The following is a 19584-nucleotide window of genomic DNA, read 5'->3' as shown; positions in this document are numbered from 1 at the left end:
ATACTTCGGCAACCGGAAATTGATTGTGCTAAAAATATATATTTCTAAATTAACAAAGACCCTGATTTAAAAAATACAAATAGACGGTATCATAAATTTGATTTTATTGATAATGGGGAAAAAATCACTACTATCATGTAGCAAAGAAAATGCAAAAGGATTCAGTTAACATTAACAGTCATATAACATATCATTAGAGTTTACACTGTGAATACATTAAAATTGCATGTAAAACAAAAACATAATAATCGCTATCCCTTACCTTTGACATTACATGCAACAACAAAATAGACAAGCCTTTTCAGTTCCACTAATATGTAAGATGATACATTCAATGCCTCCTTTAACTGCCTCATTACATCAAACTTTGATAACGTCATCTTTGCCCATATGTCACACAGCTCCCTTTTAAATCAACAAAATAGAACCATAAGTATGTAAATATGATCTCCTTTTTAGCGGTTTAATTAGTAAGAGTAAAAGGCTCTGATATGCCCAGCTATTGTGTTTACATTACAGTACAGCAACAGGTGGCAGGGTAGTCATCTGCGTCAACTTTGAATTCGTTTCCATAAACAAAGTAGATGTATGATTTTCCTTTCCAGGTGTATGTGACCTTGGTGATAGGGATCAGCTCTATGGTTTGACGCTGCAGACAGAGAAAGAAAATATGAGTAGGGTGCATGCTGCTAAATTATTCTTTAACTAACCAAGTCATTAGATAATAGATAAACAAATGTTTTTTTAAATATAATATTGACAAAAATACCTGCTGTAGAATGCGTGATGTCTGCATGTACTTTCCCTGGTGCTCACTGACAAGGCGCTGAGAAGCACTCACCACCGACGTGTCAGGGAATCCTGAAAGTGGGTATACCTACAAAGGGTGTTCACAGTGAATTTAAGTTAAGTACTGAGTTAATGTGACTATTTAAACTGCACTGACCTATTGTTAAATAGATCCAGCAGGATTAAAAAACAGAGTTTAATTTTTACATTACGAGAAATGCAAAGGTATACAGTTATAAGCTCTGATAAGTTGATATGAAAACTGCATAGTTAAAGCAGCAGATAAGCAACTAGTCCTACACAATGGTCTCACAGGATGCGTTTGATGTCATTGTGGTCCCCAATGTTTTCCTAGTTGTAACAACCTGATGTACAGTAAATGGTGTTAGATACAACATGGGCTAAAATAATGATATTGTTTTAACATATCGTCTCTTCTTGCAACATTACTGAGAATAATAATGTGATTAAAGATACACATGCTCCAAATATTCAGTCATGTAAAATGTCAGGACAGGACTGCATAGAGACATGTGAATGTTTTCACATGACTCTATGGAGTCCTGGGAAAAACTAAGTACAGCCCATGATTCAGTATGTTGTAGAGCAACTCTTAGCAGCAATAACTTGAAGTAATCGTTTTCTGCCATCAGTCTCTCACTTTGATGCTTTATAATGTTGCTTCAGTTTATTTAATTTTTTTGGTCATTTGTTTATGCACAGCTCTTTTAAAGTCCTGCCACAGCATATTAGTCAGGTTGAGGTCTGGATATTGACTGGGCCATTGCAAAACTTTTTTCCTTTTTCAGGCTTTCTGTTGTAGATTTGCTGCTGGGCTTGAGATCATTTTCCTGTCGCTTGAGCCAATTTTCCCTGAGCTTTAGCTGTCAGATTGCCTCACATATGACTGTACTATACAGACGCATCAATGACTGCAAGGTGCCCGGGTCCTATTCCTGTAAAAGAAGCCCAAATTATCAACGCTCCATCACAGTGCTTAACAGTTGGTATGAAGTGTTTAAGCTGATATGTTGTGTTTGGTTTTCTCAAAAACTGTGTTGTGCATTACAGTCAAACATCTCTCTTTAGTGTCATCTGCCCAAAGCACATTGTTTCAAAAGTTTTGTGGTTTGCTCAGATGCAACTCTGCAAACCCAAGCTGTGCTGGTGCTGCTATGCTCTTTTTAGAGAAAAAGAGGCTTCCTCCTGTCATCTCTTCCAAACAAGCCATACTTATTCGGTCTTATTCAAATTGTTCTGTCACAAACTTTAAAATAAAATTATTATTAACAGAAAATTTTCTGGGTATTTTTTTTCCTTCTTTAGTTACAAATATATAATGATCTATTTTAAATTATTTTCTTGCGGCGTACCAGGTATCATACCAAATATGGATAGTAATATCATCATAGATAGAATACCATGTATTGGGTGTCTCTGAAGAGCTCCTTGCCAGACACCTTGCTAAGGTTTTCCACCCGAAGTCCACTCAACTGTTCCACAACATAAGCATCAGAGTTGTTAGTCCTGGAAGCATATACAAGAGGAAATTCAGTCTTCTATTATAGCAGCTTTACATCGTATATGAATGAGATTCATCTTATTAAGAGACTATTGCGCTGGCTAAGCTAGTTAAGTAATTTTTATCAATGTGCACCATTTCACAGTGAGCTTGATGTAAACCAAGAGCTGTTGTTTTCCATTGCACACGTCACACTGCCTCGATCCTTGCCCATGACAGGAACTGCAACTGTAAAAGAACAACTATCAGTATGTTTCACAAAAAAGCAAAATTTTGATTCATTATACATGACCCTGTTTGACCCTAAAAATAAGAAATCTGTGGTTTATGCTTACTTTTCTCTTCCTCTGCCACTGCAGTGGGTGCACCTATCATTCCCGTGACGATAACAAGATCCATTACACACCCAGCAAACTTTCTGTCAGGAGAAAAAAAGAAAAAGAAAAGGCTTTTAGGAATTTTATCATTTATCCTTTTTTCTCCTGAGGCCCGTGCAAAATACTTACGTTACCAGCTCCGGCACAGTCTTTGCATGGTTTTCGGCCAATTCCCAAACAATTATGGCAGGGCTGTGAATGCAATGTTTATCGTGAGATAAAAATAAACAAAAGATTTTTTTAAAAAGTAAAAGTAGTTATTTTTAACGTGTTTTCCACAGCTTACCTTCACAGATGATGTGTAGGGAACTTTAATAAATTGTTTGTCATCAAAAAAAAATTGGGGGGTTTTAGCAGGAATATCCCAAGGCCCTGGAGGTTGTTGGGCATAGGCATCCACCGTCTGACCTGGTACAAATAAAATGTATCCTAAATAGCTAGCTGACAGCTGAAACAATAAAAGAGTCTTTCCACTGGTGAGCTAATGGAATTTTGCTCATTGTAACATGCTGATAAGCAGATCTACATCTTTGACTTTTGGACTGTTTGTCTGACATGAAATTCATAATGTTACTTCAGACTTAAGAGTAATTCTATTTTTTAACATTAAAAAAGGACACTTATTTAAACAGCATTGTACCTGTGTATGGTTCGTGACTCCACTCTGTAGATCTGGATTCATTGAAAGTTTCCAAGCGGTACTAAAAAACATAAATGTTTGTATTGGTTATTGTTAATGATTATTCATGCTCTGTAATGTTAAAAAAAAAAGACAGTTATTTTTGATTGTCATTGTGGCAGGTTTTTCCAAACACAGCCTACTTCATCTTACCCTATATGTATTGAATGCCTCCATGTTAGTGATCACTCCATCCTTTGCTGGTGCAGAACTGTAGCAGCATTTACTCTTTACAAACAGGAGCAAGGCATCCCGGGCTGTGTTTTCAGATATAGAGGGAATGCTGCCAGTAATAAGGGAAGGTGATATGGTATGTCACATTGTCTACCCTTTTAATATGAAGTTTCAGCTGTCTGGGTGCTGAGGCACTGAGATTTTTTTTTGCTTCCTAAAATCCCATCATTGAAAATGTTTTGCAATATCATGAGCTAGTATGGTGAAAGAAAGTGGTTTGAGTCTTACTTCCACTGGGGTTGATCCAGCGCAGGCTCAGGCTGCGCTGCTGGGAATGTGGGCATGGGAGGCGGCAGAAATCCACCTTAAAATCAAAACGTTTTTAGATTCATACAATAAAAAAAGACAACAAAAAGACAAGCCTAACCCTAGCTCTCAAAGTCTGGCCAGTTGAGTTTTTCTCTGAGTCTGGAACTACGATTAATCATATCTGAAAAACCTGCTGACAACGTCCAGTTTTATTTATAAATATTGATCTGGTATCTTTTATACTGACATTTTCTTGTACTTTGCAAAGATTTACAAAGCTGAGGGCAACTTTTCAACACTGCAGATAAATCTGACACCCCCAAGAAGTTACAATCTCATAATATGCATTTGATTGTATTAACACCTCATATTTTCAGTATACCCAAAGTAGAGCATATAGTGTGTATTTGGGAACCTTGCAAAACTAGGCAAATAATGCAAATATTTGTAAAATCTGTAATTATTGACGCATGTTACCTCATCATTATAATTGTTTTGTTATATGATTGTATGCTGTAAGGTGATGTAAAGTAAATATTCATTTATGAGTACTGCATTCATTGTCTTCTTCCCTTTCAGCCATTTTCATGGAAAAGTGTGTTTTTAAGTATAAATATAGCATAGCATACAAGGTGTAACATTTTCAGATGTTTTTTTGTTTAAATTTGTAATGTGGTTTTATTGAACCATTTGAGCCTCCGCATAGGACATTCATAGTGGCGCAAACAAAGTATGTCCGGCATACCATACCTCCCCCAGCGACTGTTCCTTCATATCCAGGCATGCTGTCGAACATGCTGGCTGGAGGAGCGGTGGGGCCATTGGACTCAGCAACGGGTGGGGCAAACATTGCTGAAACAAACCAGAAGAACCAGTTCAATCATAGGCACAGACGGACAGAATTTCAATCCTGTTCTGACATTTTCACGAATCACAGCCAGACCAAAAAGAAAACCGGGAAAAGAAAGCTGTAAAATAAATACATAAATAAATAAACTCCACTGTGCATCACTCAGTCTACTCTGAAATCTCCGGGCATTGTCCAAATTACACGTCACTGCTTCACAACATCCTATAAAGCTGTTAGGGTGCAATGTGACTTACGTTTGTGCAACTCCATGTTCGTATCCATACTGAGTTGTTTTTCCCGCACCAACTACTTCTGACAGGGGGTGATCTCGCTTCCTTAAAACTTCCTTAAATCTCGCTAGACATTACACCCCCAGCAGGCTTACATTACACTACATACGACTTCTCCAGCGACAGACACCTAACCTGTACGCCGCGATGACGTCACTCCCACAGCCGGAAGATGATAACTATTACTTTTATCACAACAATCTGTATCAATGAGTAAGAAAATAACAAGGAGGGTAAAAGATCTTACCAGGCGTCCCCGCAGCTGCTGGTATATAACCGGGATTATTTACTCCATAATCTCTGCCTGGCCCACTGCAAGTAAGGGGAAACGAAAGTTAAGATAATCGGAATGTGGGGGGGCAAAAAAATTAATAAATACAATAAAATGCGAGCTGGGTTAAAGTTTAAAGCAAAGACATACAGAATAACGCGACCATTACCTCAGCAAAGGCTGTTGCTCCATTTCAAAGCGTTTCACGCCAGCTACGAGAGAAAAGTCACACCGTGCAAAGTCTTCAGATGCGATCTAGAATCATGCGCTGTCAGTTCATCACAAGACATCAATCATGTGACATAAAACTGATCATTCACCTTTTATTGCCCCACTCCTGTGTCACGTTTCCAGCTTTTTCAAAGCTGCCAGCTCTGGTTGTACCAGTCAAACAAAATAAAAAAGATTTCTGGTATTCTCAAAATAGGAACTGCCGTGAAGGGGTGTTTTAATGATAGTTTAGAGAAGTATAGAAACCCCTCCACCCCCACCCCAGCACATACACACTCCCCCACAAAAAAGAGAAAGTATCCGCTCAGGAAGTACGCACTAAGTTTTGGGAGCGTGTTACAAATAATGGTGTATGTTCAGCTAAAAGCCCCAGAGCACCACCGGAAGGTATCAGAACACTTATTATTACGACGAATAATAACAACGACCAGATTCCAAATATGTAGCTAAAACAGTTTTGACAAAGTACGATCCGGTTGAGTCGTGAAAGAGCTTTTTGCAGTTTTGATAGACTACAGCACCCATAATCCTTTGCAATGCTCACGGAAGTCCTTTTTCTTTCCTTCCGCCGTCCCCGAAGTCCCTTTTGGATTTACATCGGCGGGTGAGTTGGTACAATCTGAAACAATCCGCTAAATTTTGGCTATTATTCACCCATCCTGACATGGTTCACGAATCATTGACATTTATTATATATGTACAGGCTAAGATTTACAGTTTTGTCATGCCATATGTGCTTAAATTGAGCAAAGTGCTGGTGCTAAAGAGACTTACCGGCTGGCAGCGCCACCGACGTGAAATGGAGTTGTAGTCTTCAGCAAAGGCCTGCTGTACTACATGTCTCATAGAAATGTATTCGGTTCATAAATGTAATACGTGACAGAATACAAAAGTAATTGTACGTAATTGAATTTACGTTTAACCCCAAACTCACGTGAAATCCCTATAATGGAGTAGCATGGCTGGCTAGCTAGCTAAACATTGAGCCTACCGTAGACGCTAGCTAACGATGGTCTGCACGTTTGCTTTGAGACTCACTTTTCGGGGTAGATGTAGATGTTCTGAGACATAAAGCCTATGCTTGTCTTTTGTTTCAACTAGTAATTTACAGATTATAGTCCAGCAGCGGTGAAGTTTGGCATGTCGAGTTTGTGCTAAAATTGTCTTTTTATGTGTTTGTTCTCAGTCACCATGGCAGCCCTCAGGCCCCTCACTAAACCCAAGATTGTCAAAAAGAGAACCAAGAAGTTCATCCGCCATCAGTCTGACAGATATGTCAAGATCGCGGTAAGTGCGATGTGATAGATTCCCATCAGTTTTGGACTGTTTACCTGCGGGGATTAATCATGTCAGTGAGTTATATTACCTACACGTTTATTTACATATCTCTACAGAAAAACTGGCGTAAGCCCAGAGGTATTGACAACAGGGTCCGCAGGAGGTTCAAGGGCCAGATGCTGATGCCCAACATCGGTTATGGTAGCAACAAGAAGACCAAGTTCATGCTGCCAACTGGTTTCAAGAAGTTCCTGGTGCACAACGTCAAGGAACTCGAGGTCCTTTTGATGAGCAACAAGTAAGTTATGAATGCATATGCATGTAGATTACTGCTGCTGTAGATGTAGAGGAAATGGTGCACTGAATGACTTGTATTGGAATAGTGTCATACATAGGTTTTTTTTCCCCCCAATGTCTTCTAATTAACTTCTTGTCTTGGAATATTACCCTGTGCAAAAGTTTATAATGATTAATATTAAAAGTATGCAAAAGCTATATTAAATTAGACAGCTACAGGGAGATATTAGCGTAATTGTTTTTGTGTATTTAAAGTATGTTGAAGGATTTTGCAGAGTCTTCCTTGGTCAGGTTAAGCCCTAAGACGCTGACTGTGCATATATGCATGATGAGATCATATACAGTAATGAAATTAGTTTAATATAGCAGAAGTCTGTGCATTTTGGTGGTATTTGTCCATTTGATAAATACAAGGTGCTGTTAGGGTTAGGGTTTAAGTCAGCGAAATTCCAATAAGCACAACTTATCATGTTATAGTGCTGATGATTTTTCTTTGAGATCTGTGTGTAAAAGATGATGAACATTTCATATAGTTAAAGTTTGCGGTTGCACTGACCGGTTAAACAGTGAGTGATGTTTGCGTTCTCAGTCTTCTTGGCATTTTTCTAGTCAAAGTTGCTGCTGGATAAGTATTGCCTCCTAAAGAGGTTTTTTGCTTGTAAAAATTTTTGGCCTTCTACTAAAGATAAATAACAGGGACTGTAATTTTTAAGCCCTATCTTCAGTATTAGCCTATCGGATCACTCGCCACTCAAAAAAGTACTTTTAAGTGAGAAAAATGACGTTTTTACCTCCAGTACGTTGAAGTAGCTGCAGGCTTTAGTCACATGTCTCAAACCTCAACAAGTGAGACCAAACACTGTAAGGATTGAGCCACTATATGAGCCCCATTTCTTTTTAAAAGATATTTAATTTTGTAACTGTAGGCCATGATCAGAAAGCACACCACTCATCCTCCAATAACATTTTTTTAAAGGTGGTTTTTAGTTCATGAGGCTAATATAATAACCTAACAGTCTGATCACCACAAATGCAGATGTCATTAAAAAGAAGGATCTTGTATGAGGAAGTTGATTGTCATTGTACCTCAGCAAAAGCTGAATTCCCAGCATCCTATTAATATAAGTCTTGTTGTCACAGTTTGCCCGGTCACTCTTTCAAAGTAGAGCGGAGGGTTCAGTTTTTAGAGGAAAGAAGTTTGTAACACTTTAACACCTACACTGAAATACTAGGAGTTTTCCCATCGTCAGACACAGCGGGAATTTCACTTCTTATTGTACGTGTACACAGTTTCTGGTTATCAAAAAGATGTTTAACCTATAATAAAGCCATTTAGCTGGTTTTCAGAGACTTGATCTTTTTTGAGAGTACTCAGTGTTTTGGCAGTTAGTTTGATACAGAAGGTTTTTAATTGATCCCATACGACAGGTTGTGTGGAGAACCCTAATTGTGCTCAGACTGTTTGTTACAGGAGGATGTGGACCCCAGTTTCTTAGCTGTATTGGACACACAAACTAGACATAATAATATTTTCACTGTTGTAATCTCTTACGGGTAAACTTTTTTGGTTTGTGGTTCAATGGAGTTGTTTGGTTCTTCTCATTCACTTCTTTTTAAAAATAACTTATTTTTTGTACTAGGTGTAAGCATAAATCCACAGAGATGATAGTCTGGTCAGTAAAGCTTAAGCTGTGGTGTGTAGTAACACAAAGCAGGGCTAAAAAACAAAACAAGTTTGCTACTTTATCTGAGAATATTTTTTCCATTATGTCTGTATATATTCAGCTGACTTTTAATTGTTTTGCCATGGTCAGGTAGTAAATATGTTGGAGGGTCAGATAATCAGCCGCATAGTTTTCACGTAATTTGTGGCACAACTTTTAGAGGGTTGTCTTTGCCAGAACATGGACTGCATCCTGATGCTTGGCATTTTGACATCTTGCTAATGTCCATAAAGTAGTGATTGAATTTGTGCTTATTGAAATTGTGACAGACTAAACTCTTTATAATTATTTTATTTGGGATAAATACAAAAAATTCACATGTCAGTTCCTGACATTTCTTTGAAGACACCTTTCCACTAACCGAATGTGATTCTGTGCCTCTGTAGGACTCACTGTGCCGAGATTGCCCACAACGTCTCCTCCAAGAACAGGAAGCTGATTGTGGAGAGGGCAGCTCAGCTGGCAATTAAGGTCACGAACCCCAACGCCAGGCTCAGGAGTGAGGAGAATGAATAAACTGGTTATTCACAATAAAGACTTAAAAATGGAAATGGCTTATGGATCTTTTTTTTTTTTTCCACTTTTGAACTTAATTGGCTGTTTTTTTCAAAAGACTCGTGTGAATGTGTGAAACAGATTTAAACCTGGAATAATACTATAAAGATCAAAATTAGTACTAAGACTTTGGTCATACATTTGGTTAAATGTGCATTTATAAAATAAAAATTAGTTTATTTCTGACATTCAAAGGAGTATCACTCGTGGCACGTGTGGATGAGGATGATGTGTGGATGATGGCACATATGGAAGAGACATTTTATTTTTCCCTGGAAATGATAAGAAATGCTTACCTGAGAGAGCTGGTTTTATTTTCCTTGGGCAACATCATTTTTTTAGTTAACCTCGATGAATGGAACAGAACAAGAGGGGCAAGATACCTGAAGAGAAGCATTGACCTGTATTTTAAGCAGAGGAGGGCAGAACGTCTGGAAAAACACTCTTATTACAAAGTGTGATACAGACCAAACCACAGTTACGTTTGGTACCATGTTTATTTTAAGACCTACTCCTCTTAAGAAATCCTGGATTTATAAATGCATAAACCATTAAAAATCACATATGATCTTTTTGACACAGGAAAATTAGACCGGTGGATTTTTGTGTCAAGATGGCCAAAGATTTTGATAATGTGAATACATACACAAGTAATCGTATGACCCCAAAGTGCAGACTTCAGAGAACCCCAAGTTTAGTATTTCAGGCATTTTTTTATGGTCTGTATGATGTAAATGAGAATGGATGTCCTTTATATGCTCAACTCTGGCTGCTCTGCTGCTGTACAAGCTTCTGTTTGTGAGGGATAACCAATCAGATGAAAGTTGGGTTGTAGGGAAAGAAGACCATATGGGTTTTTCAGACAGTGGATGTCCAGTATAAGACTAGTAAGGAGTACTGAAAAAGCTTCTATGATACAGATGTAAAAATGAGCCTAATAGTTTGTTTAATAAGGAATTCTGTTAGAATTTTATTTTATTTATAACTTGGAACAAAGGTCATGTCAGTGTAGTTTAAATTGTTCCCTAAACATTTTGTATTGCTACTTTTATGGTAAGGTGTACTCGTAGGCTTTTCTGGATTTCTGTTGCTATATATAAGTAAAAGAAGCACACATAATTTGTGAAACCTGCTCCAGCCAGTTCATAACAAGCCTTTCTGTAAAGATTCATATGTGTTGCCTAATCCAAAATTAAGCTTGATGACATTATCTCTGACTAAAAGCTCTCTCAGCCATAAAGGACATTTTTCAAGCCTTCTGTATAGAAAGGAAGCCAACAGTTATCACCTGACTTGTATTGGCTGACTGGTTTTGGACCAGTTAACTTGGAGCTTAGAGTCAGTTTGGCAACGTGGATGAACATGTTCAGACAAAGCCTCGGCTGACACACTCATGTAATTACTTAAGTTGTGTCAATAAAGCAACGACAATGTAATCAAAAGGCATTGCTTGAATTGGCCTGCTCAGATTGTGTACTACGTGATGATGTTGAGAGCCGGATCCCTGCAGAGAAAGTTTCCATTGCATTCTGGCAGACAAGCTGTGCCCCACAGCCCTGAGCCCTCTGCCATCTGTTCCCGTAAAACTGACATTGCCAGAGAAGCAAAAACACAACATTTATTTGGCCAGTCAGCTTGTGGCTGTTAGGATGTGGAAGTAAGTTACCAATGATGGTTGGAAAAAACAGGCAGAATCTTGGATCTGAAGCTTTCCTCGTTCCGAAACCAGCACCTGTTTGTGGAGTGTCCTGGAAGACTCACCTTAGAGGACTGGATGTTCTCCAGAGAGAAAGAGAGGAGAACATGAGAACAGCAGGGCAGGCAGACACTGCAACGTCTGAGAGATGGTGAGAGTGTCAGGAAGAGGACAGAATCTATTTTTTCTCTTTCACTGCTCAGAAAATGAACATGTCAGCAAGGGTCACGTTTGGAAAAGGGCGCCTCACTTCCAAACAGCTCTTCTTCGCCTTCCCTCAGACAGATTCCCTGAGGAAAGGCAGCCGGTCTGCAGGAGGAAAGAGAAGGATGTTCTCCTTTTCTCTCAGATGTCGACTGGGTGTCATCAGAGGAAGGACAAAAGGTAAAATCTGAGATTTAATATGTAACAAGCTACGCAACACTTCTATGGAGTATCCAGAATTTTCTCTTGTAATCCCAACAAAATACTTACACAAGTTTACCTCTGTATATAACCTTCAACACTCTTTAATTCATGTACATTATGCTGCAGGCATGTCAAACATAAATGTGTGAGCATGCTTGAGACCTGTGAAACTGAACATTCGCTTGAAGAAAATCTTGGATGATGATTCTTAGAGGTGAACAGGAACGCAGGCGTGTGATGTGTGGGACACGCATTTCCTCTGGCTCCTTTTCTTCACACTGATATGTGCTGGCTGACAAGTGATTTAGTCATTTTGCTCCTCACACTTTCACTTGCAGCTGAAGCTGATAACCATAAGATGGCAGTGTGGTCAGTTTGATCGATGTTGAGGTTAAGCTCCACGGCCTCCTGTCTGGAATATGTTCATGTGAAGTAAATGTAGGCACTTTCACGAGGGTTTCTCTACGTAAATGGAGATGGATCAGAATTGAACAGCGAAACCAGTCACACAACAATGTCTGTTGAGATCACGAAATATTTTGCACCGGTTTCTTTTCTTTTTTTTTCAAATATTGAATATCACACATCTTTGTTTTTATGCCAAGGTCACAACAACAAAAAAAGGGCACTCTTATACTAATCAATACCTTGTCAGTAATGCTACAGCAATTATGTTGATTTATCGTCTAGAACAAATGTAAAAGAGTCCATTTTTATAACATTGCCAGTCGGTTCCCAGAGGTTTTTATCAGTCCAACAGACTGCTCCATCTCCCGATTCTCTTTATTCTGGTGGAAATTAATTAGTCTCGCTCTGAAAGACTACACTCGCTCACACTGTAAATGGGGTATTAAGGACAAAAGTCTCAGAGGAAATCATCTACACCAAAGAGTATTGTGTCCACTGGAACAGCTGACTAATTAGGCTCCACGCAACAGCGGATAGAAACATGGAAATGTTTGTTTGTAATCACTTTACACATGTGGGCAAAAGGCCGTTTTGGAACAAAGGGTCTAATGTTTTTTATGAACTTCTGAATTTTATGTAATTTGGTTTTATCCCTTTTTTTTTTTAAATCTGCCTCTAAAGTGATGACAAAAATGATCTGCACTGAACCAAAAACAGAGGCTGATGAGGTTTCGAGGAGCTGCCAGTGAGGCTGAAGGAGGGGTTTGTTTTGATAGTGGTTGCAGCGCGGGTCAGGAAGTGGCAGGCGCCGAGGCTTTTGTGCGTGACAAATGGCCAGACAGGTGCAGTGATGGGCCCTCCGTGTTTGGGTGGAGGGCCCCTGAAGGATTAGCAAAGGGTCCTTTAGCCCCTCAGAGGGTGAAACATGAGATGCCAGGCCTCAGAGGAAACACATTTCACAGTTTCATTAAGCTGCTGAGATTTACCGTGTTCCTATTTTACTGCTGTTTGAATATATTTCACTTATTATCACGATTGCAGGTTGAATGTCGACTGTGCTTGACGACTGCATAATATTTAGAAGCAGCAACAACTGCAAGATGTTCTTCACAGGAATTTAACATATGCTTCCGCCAATATGTTGCGTGTGCACGTGTGCGTGCATGAGAGAAAGAGAGAGAAGATAAGAGCACTGTGTAGACACAAGCTCTGTAAAATGGTTTTGTCTCCATGTGAGAAAAACGTGACACTGTCTGACAATGAATGTGCAGGTGGTGTTAATTGTTCCGAGAGTTGAGTGTGTGGCGTGTGCGCAGTTTTGTCATGTCTAATCTGAGCGTGTGTACTCTATGTGTGTGCTGAGGATGTGTTTGACTTGGTGGGAAGTGGATAAAGAGTCTGTCTATGTGTGTGTGGGGGTTTGCAAGGGGGAGGGAGTGACTATCGTGTGTGCCTGCTTCACTGAACCCCTCTGGCAGAGAGGGAGACAGAGAGAGGGGAGAGCAAACGCTCTAGCTCTGTATGAGAGGGCTGTGTGTGAGCTCATGTGAGTGTATGAACAGGGCATGATAAATCCTCTGGAAAAAAAGACGAGCGATTAGTAAGAATAGCGCAAAAAAAACGGAACCACAGCGAAATGGCAAGAAAAGGACACGAACCATTTCTCTCCCTGCTTTGGATTTTATAGAAGGAGCACAGCTTGGCAGATAGTAGTTTTAGATGTATGTGAGCACTGAGAATAATCATTTAGGAAGGTAGTGAAGATCAGAATTTGCCCTTTGGAGCTCCAGACCTTCCTGGATAGTGTCAAAATTTAAGGACATGCTGGAGTTGATGCACAGGAATGAAGGAACAAAGATGTTTTTTCTAAGCAGCTGAGACCTGGTCTCTTGGGTCGCCTACTTTCACCACAGCTCTCTGCCCACTACTAAAGATCAGCAAGGTTACTTCCAGAGGGTGGCTCCGCTGATTTAACTCCAGCCATGCTCTGTGGTCTGAGGAGAGACACCAAGAACAGCATTGGTAAGAGGAACATATTCTGACATTCAGAGTCAAAGGGTACAGATTTTGTGCGGCCATAGAAGATTTAAGACAGCAGCAGGTCACTTCTGAGCGGCGCCTACATCCCTGCGGTCTTAAATCTGTTCAGCTTTAATGCAAATGAATTTGATGGTGGAATCATTACAGTGCGTGCAATACAGCAGTAATAGATTGCGAGAGATTTAAATGTCAGTGGACTCAGCCACCAGCTCTGCATATCATCCTGTCATGTGTAATTAGGGCAGATATAGCAGCATAAACTGGGTCTGGAAGGGGCCAGTTTATAAATAAAGTTTCACCTCTGAAAATAGCGATATGATTTCATTGTCAGTCAGTACCGCCCACATATTTAACCTACATTCTGGGATAGTAAAAAGTGCCCTTAATTGATTCGGAAGTTAATCAACTCTCTAAATATTTATGCAGGAAGAATCTTATTTGTAGTCACCAGGTCTTTCAGATGGAGGAGTAGTCATACCCTTAAAAAAAGAGTTTCCTCTAAAGAAACAGAACTGAGAGGATTCATAGTTGTAATCAACACCATCCCAATCTTAATTCTGGCTCTTGAGGTGGGTGATGGTTTTTCAAAGCTGAAGGAGGATGCCTGGAGGATGGCTTGATGGTACAGTAGCATTCAGTCACGTGCGGTGTGTTGGGTCTGTGTAACCCAGAGCCAGTGTTGCCTTTTGACAGCAATGACAGCTGCTGGACCGTCAGGGCCCCCAGGAGTCTGTGTGGTTACGAGGCTTTTGCCTTGCCTAACATGTTTGCGATGTGTCACTCACTTTGTGTGCTTTGTGCCTCAAAGCTACTGGACACAGGACTTGTGCAGGGACGTGAGGTAAATTAATGACAATGTTATGCTTGTGCATATTCTCCAAATCGCCATAACGTGCAAGACGGAGATTTGTCTAGTTAAGCTTTGACTCATGCGGCTGTGTCCACGTGAAGGCTGAATTTTCTTCCCGTATCCCGTGGCTGCCTGAAGGTTTCAGGTCAGTAAAGGTATGACAAAGGATCTATGCCTCTCAGCTGTCCAAAGGCTTCAGCTCCAGTTGGACAGATGTGGTGACTCGGTGTGGACAGAGATAAAGCGGTGGGTTTGATGCCCTTCAAGCACTTCGGTCTTTGCAAATCAGTGCAGATAACAAAAAAGACATGTCAGACTAAATGAAATGACATTCTTCATGTCAAACCAATATATTGTCAGTAGATCATTGTCAAACTGATATAATCTGAAGCCTGAAAGCTTACTTACTTAGACCTACAGCAAATGAGAGAAGATCATACATGAGTATTTGATTCTCATAGGCACCTGAGATACAGTACATATATGTAGTTCAACTTCATTTCTTTTTTGTCTGTTATTATTCTCTGTCTCACTTGCATTTTGTAGATTGTCACGTTTCAGTGAGCCCTGAAGTTGGCTACAACTTGACATCTGCTTTTCTTGTGACTGTTTACATCTGGCACCATTAAAAAGCATGCATAATGAGCTTTTAGCAGCAGGTGTCGTTTGCAGTGTGTTTATGGATTTAGTGAAAACCATGGCTTCATTAAATTTAATACTGAGGAAAATTTACATTTCTGATGATTCCCCAGCAGAGTACCACGGTTTGCCTTCTCAATGATGTGTAGACAGATTTATGGATGTTTGTTCAGATGAATATTGTAATTATTGTGACACTCTCACACAGTGTAAATCACCCTAAATCTAAAAACATGTATGGCACCTCAGTTACCTTCAAGAGTTCTGGGGCTGCGCGTTGCCAAAACTATGTACCAGTCAAAAATACTTAACTTCACTCTCCAGCGGTTTGAAAAGCTTGTGCAGTTAATGTGTTAGGACTGATTCTTACCAGTGTCTCCACTCTGCAGTACTAATGCAGTCATCATTCCAGACTCTTGCTTGTGAGTACTTCAGTTTGATGCACGTTATATGAAAAGCAGCAACATGCTCTCCTCCACTCATCTCATCCAAGTGTGGACCTGGCACAGCTATTTTTCAAGTTTGTAATGTGATGTTCAATCGCTGTGCTGGACAGCTGAAAAAGCTAATCCGCAATGAACAGGATTAGCGAAATGCCAAGTCAGTTTCCTCATCACTGCGACTGCTGACATGGATGCATGGCTGCTTTCAGGTTCAGATGGCTGGGCAGTTGCTCCACTAATCTGAGGACGGTCCAGTGCTGAGTCCCACTGTGGGTTAAGAATAAAAACTACCTTGCTCTGCAGAGCACATTCCCTAGCTTTATCTGACAGCTGCTATAAATGACATGAAATGATGATTTCCTCTCTATGCATGAACAGACCATTAACTGCATGCTGTTCTTTCAGGAAGGCTCCCATGCTGTAGTAGCTGCTTGTTGCAAATGTATCCTTGTGTTAAATTAAAGGTCTTTAAAGGTCTTTGCTGGAGACAGGGGCTAGCTATTTTAAATCCTTGACCCTTTAATATGATTGTTAGGGAAACAAAGTGGTGTGACCTTTCAAGGTCCTGAGTTTGAGGTGACCATTCTAGCTCAGATAGTCCTGACAGATATATTTTTGGCTGTAGTGTTTCCCTGCAAAAGCTCCTCAATGACAGAGGGTGAAGTTCAAACCCCTTACTGTGGGCTGCTGTCACAATGTGCATTGGGGCAGTCGTTTTCATTTAGTCTTCTGCTGCAGCGTTTCCCTACGTATCCTATCACCACACTGTCTCTTCAGATGAAGGACCATACTCAAAGGGAAGCAAAGAGTCCGGGGCAACTGACCAATCACATTCGTCTCGGAGGCGCAGCCTTTCAGGTACAATACACTCAAACCTGATGTTACATCATTTACTTTGTTTGTTGTCTGATTCATGCTACTATGCTCAATTCACTTGAGTCCCCAAGAAGAGGAAGCATCACTCCATGTTTGATTGAGACGCTTGTCTGTATGCATGTAGAGCCGTTTACGTCCTGCGGTTTGCTTGATGTTGCACTGTTTTGAATGCTTGGATAAGGTAAAATATTTGCTTGTGTTGCAAACCTGTCATTGGTAGTAAAACCACACATTGCAGACTGATTTAAAAGTACAGCACAATGTGGAGCGCAAGACAGAATGAGTTCTCCGTTGACACATAAGCACATATCCATTAATTATTGTCAGGCCTGATAATTTCCAGCTGGTTCTTTATTATGAATTCGATGCATTGCTTTTCTCAATCCTTATGTAGAGTTGTTTTAATAAAACCAGTTTTATTCTCCACATCCTCCTTCTGAACTCTTCACAAAGATTAACTGAGACAGAGAGATCTGAAGGAACAAGGAGAAGACAGGAGGCTGAGAAAATAAAGTAGGAGGTCTTGTGTCAGAGAGCATTTCTGTGAAAGATTCAGGGAAAGAGTCTTTCGTTGCCCCTCAGACAGGGTGATTCTGTCAAGCAGAGGCTAATGCTGACTGCAGATCTGTGCCTGCGTCTGTATCTGTCAGCAGAAGAGTATCGAGGAGTGACCACCGTGGATCTGATGAAAAGGGAAGGCAGCAGCCTTGGCCTCACCATCTCCGGAGGGTCTGATAAGGATGGCAAGCCCAGAGTGTCAAACCTACGGCCAGGTGGGCTAGCTGCCAGGTGAGATCTCTGCTCCGTGATGCATTTAAAACCTGGCAACCACACCAAGCTGTCCGGACTTGTTATTCTGCCCCCTGAAAATGTGCGCATGTTGCAAAGCTGCACCGTCTCACTAACTGCAGGGCTGTAGGCAATGTGTTAGATCAGCTTGACCCAGAGCGACACCCCCAACAGGATCAATGGAGCTATGTCCAAGAGCAGATTTAAATTTTATCTCTATTTCTGATCAGTTCATGCTTGATTTGCTGTACTGTGGTGATAACTCAATATAAATGTTTTGTGAGCGTGCTTTTTGTGCTCAAAGATTGTTTAATTAAGATAAAGCTAATTTTCCCCAACATCAGCCACGTGATAAGAAAATTCATTGGAAAACTCACATTTCATGATGATTAAGCAGCATGTGACCACAGTGAAACACACACACACAGATTTGTGAGAATGACACAGCCCCTCTGAAAATGTCTTGGCCAAATATGCCATAACTCGTCAAATCCAAGGAGGTTTTAAACACAGACACCGTGCTAATTCTTCCGAGCAGCTTGTTTTCCGTCAGCTGAGTTCATGCTTGTGTGGAAGTGCTAGTTAATTTACTGGGTGGAGAGACACACAGGCAGACAGGAGAGCGACAGGCAAAGACATAGTGTGACGAGACTGGACCAGGCGACAGGCCGTTCAGCTCTGCCGGTTGAGACATCTCTCTTACTGCTGTCAGTGCTGATTGTCAGTAGCCTAAAGGTGAGAAGGGCAAGCAGGGCAGAACATCTATTTAATTAATTAGCTCTCTGATGAGCCTCATGTTGACTCAGAATGTCACATGTCAGACACCATGTACAATCATCTCTGTCAGTGTGTGAAGACGTGAGGCTTTCAGCCAACCTGCTCCAGCATCCACTCTCCTTTTTGCACAGGTGGCTCACTATGTTAGTCGGCTTACTGCTGATGCACGTCGGATCCAATTATCATAACCGTTTCAACAAAAAGAGAAAACCAACTATGATTATTTCTGTGAAGTTTATTTCTCACTTTTATTTGTTTGTTTTTCACAAAGGGATGATGCACTGAAAGCCACTCAGAACCTTATTTCACCTCGCTGATTACAAATAGCTCAGTGTTATGACAGTGAGGGCTGTTGTGAGTTATAAATCCAAAGCAATGAGCTCCCCCCCAAATTCTGATAATTCTCATTTTGAAGCTTTCACAGCTTTCTCTTACATTAAAGATATTTGTACTTTTCACCTCACGTATTAACACAGTAATGCAGCCAAAAGCTGATATTGCACATTAGTGGTGCAAATTTGAAACTTTGGTAACAAACATGGATTGACTCAGAACAGCTGCCTGCTTTGTCCACTTAGTAACCGAATGCTGATCCTAATCGTATGTCTGTGACTTTCCACAGGAGTGACCAGCTGAATGTAGGAGACTACATCAAGTCAGTGAATGGCATCAATCTGTCAAAGCTTCGTCACGATGAGATTATCAGCCTGCTGAAGAACATTGGGGAGCGAGTTGTGCTGGAAGTGGAGTATGAACTGCCTCCATTTGGTAGGTGGTGTGTCTGATTCACAGTTTTAGCAGATGGAAAGAGTTGTGTGAGATGACAGTATGAAAATGCTTATCATTAAAGCAAATGCTTTTTATTTCAAATGTGCAAAAATAGAGTATAGTTTCATAAATAAGCTTCTTAGCATTTGCTTATGATAAGTAAACCAGTGTCATTTAACTGTCAGAGGGCACTGAGGGTATGGCAATTATAACTGCTTCATTGTCACAAACAAACATAATGATAAGAAAAGTTGTAGAGACATCAGCAGGAAGTGCTCTGCCAACACCCCATCTTCCCTCTCATCACTGTAAATATTGCTACATTATTTGGTCTGCAGCCAAAAATCTAAAATGCAAGAAGAGGAGAAAAACATAGTTGCCTTTCAAAAGCATACTTTATCCTGTTTATTATTAGTAAAACAGAGTATTTAGGTCAACACGGTAGCCAAAAACATGAAGCAGGTTTAAATTGAAAGGCTAGTTTGACATCCTCTTATTGATAAATATAGTTTTTAAATTCCTGAAAGGAAGGAAATTAATGATA

The 19584-nt window shown here is 40.2% G+C and overlaps 3 protein-coding genes across 11 annotated transcripts in view; 2 read left to right on the top strand and 1 right to left on the bottom strand.

Moving 5' to 3' along the window:
* Positions 1-11: 11 nt before the first annotated feature.
* On the bottom strand, positions 12-5744 carry ssuh2rs1 (ssu-2 homolog, related sequence 1). 3 transcript variants are annotated; one of them, XM_063464409.1, is made up of 14 exons: positions 5582-5744; positions 5431-5473; positions 5238-5302; positions 4601-4702; positions 3830-3905; positions 3521-3650; positions 3329-3389; positions 2975-3096; positions 2818-2880; positions 2647-2729; positions 2447-2539; positions 2211-2316; positions 770-877; positions 12-649 (listed from the first exon to the last, which is right to left on the bottom strand). In XM_063464409.1, the coding sequence occupies exons 2-14, from the start codon at positions 5451-5453 to the stop codon at positions 509-511; spliced, it is 1173 nt and encodes a 390-aa protein (XP_063320479.1). In that variant the 5' UTR covers positions 5454-5473; positions 5582-5744; the 3' UTR covers positions 12-508. The 3 variants fall into 3 exon arrangements, with proteins under 3 accessions (XP_063320479.1, XP_063320478.1, XP_063320480.1); XM_063464408.1 differs by having other exon boundaries at positions 5431-5744; XM_063464410.1 differs by lacking the exons at positions 5238-5302; positions 5431-5473; positions 5582-5744 and adding an exon at positions 4955-5071.
* Positions 5745-6002: 258 nt separating this feature from the next.
* Positions 6003-9342, top strand: rpl32 (ribosomal protein L32). The gene is made up of 4 exons (XM_063464411.1): positions 6003-6096; positions 6679-6779; positions 6887-7068; positions 9178-9342. Exons 2-4 carry the CDS (start codon positions 6684-6686, stop codon positions 9305-9307), a joined length of 408 nt encoding a protein of 135 aa, XP_063320481.1. The 5' UTR covers positions 6003-6096; positions 6679-6683; the 3' UTR covers positions 9308-9342.
* Positions 9343-11248: 1906 nt separating this feature from the next.
* Positions 11249-19584, top strand: part of LOC134618001 (glutamate receptor-interacting protein 2-like) — a 32636-nt gene continuing 24300 nt past the window's right edge. For 3 of the 7 annotated variants that reach the window (XM_063463143.1, XM_063463142.1, XM_063463144.1), the window contains exons 1-4: positions 11288-11426; positions 16608-16688; positions 17357-17495; positions 18895-19040. In XM_063463143.1, the coding sequence (XP_063319213.1) occupies positions 11372-11426; positions 16608-16688; positions 17357-17495; positions 18895-19040 (421 nt within the window). In that variant the 5' untranslated portion in view covers positions 11288-11371. Of the gene's footprint in view, positions 11427-13355; positions 13881-16607; positions 16689-17356; positions 17496-18894; positions 19041-19584 lie in introns of those variants that run through there. The other 4 variants (XM_063463139.1, XM_063463138.1, XM_063463141.1 and 1 more) reach the window with 4 other exon arrangements.

Source organism: Pelmatolapia mariae, linkage group LG20 (assembly GCF_036321145.2).
Source record: "Pelmatolapia mariae isolate MD_Pm_ZW linkage group LG20, Pm_UMD_F_2, whole genome shotgun sequence".
Lineage (NCBI taxonomy): Eukaryota > Metazoa > Chordata > Actinopteri > Cichliformes > Cichlidae > Pelmatolapia > Pelmatolapia mariae.
The sequence above is the reverse complement of the archived record's forward strand: the minus strand, read 5'-3'. Positions and strand labels throughout refer to the sequence as shown.

Bases quoted from the DNA above. Each gene is read 5' to 3' on its own strand.
- rpl32 (XM_063464411.1), top strand. From the start codon at position 6,684: ATGGCAGCCCTCAGGCCCCTCACTAAACCCAAGATTGTCAAAAAGAGA. The intron at 6,780-6,886 runs GTAAGTGCGATG...ATATCTCTACAG, and splicing joins ACAGATATGTCAAGATCGCG to AAAAACTGGCGTAAGCCCAG. The intron at 7,069-9,177 runs GTAAGTTATGAA...GTGCCTCTGTAG, and splicing joins GTCCTTTTGATGAGCAACAA to GACTCACTGTGCCGAGATTG.
- ssuh2rs1 (XM_063464408.1), bottom strand. From the start codon at position 5,453: ATGGAGCAACAGCCTTTGCTGAG. The intron at 2,881-2,974 runs GTAAGCTGTGGA...TTGCATTCACAG, and splicing joins CCTACACATCATCTGTGAAG to CCCTGCCATAATTGTTTGGG. The intron at 2,540-2,646 runs GTAAGCATAAAC...GTTCTTTTACAG, and splicing joins AGTGGCAGAGGAAGAGAAAA to TTGCAGTTCCTGTCATGGGC.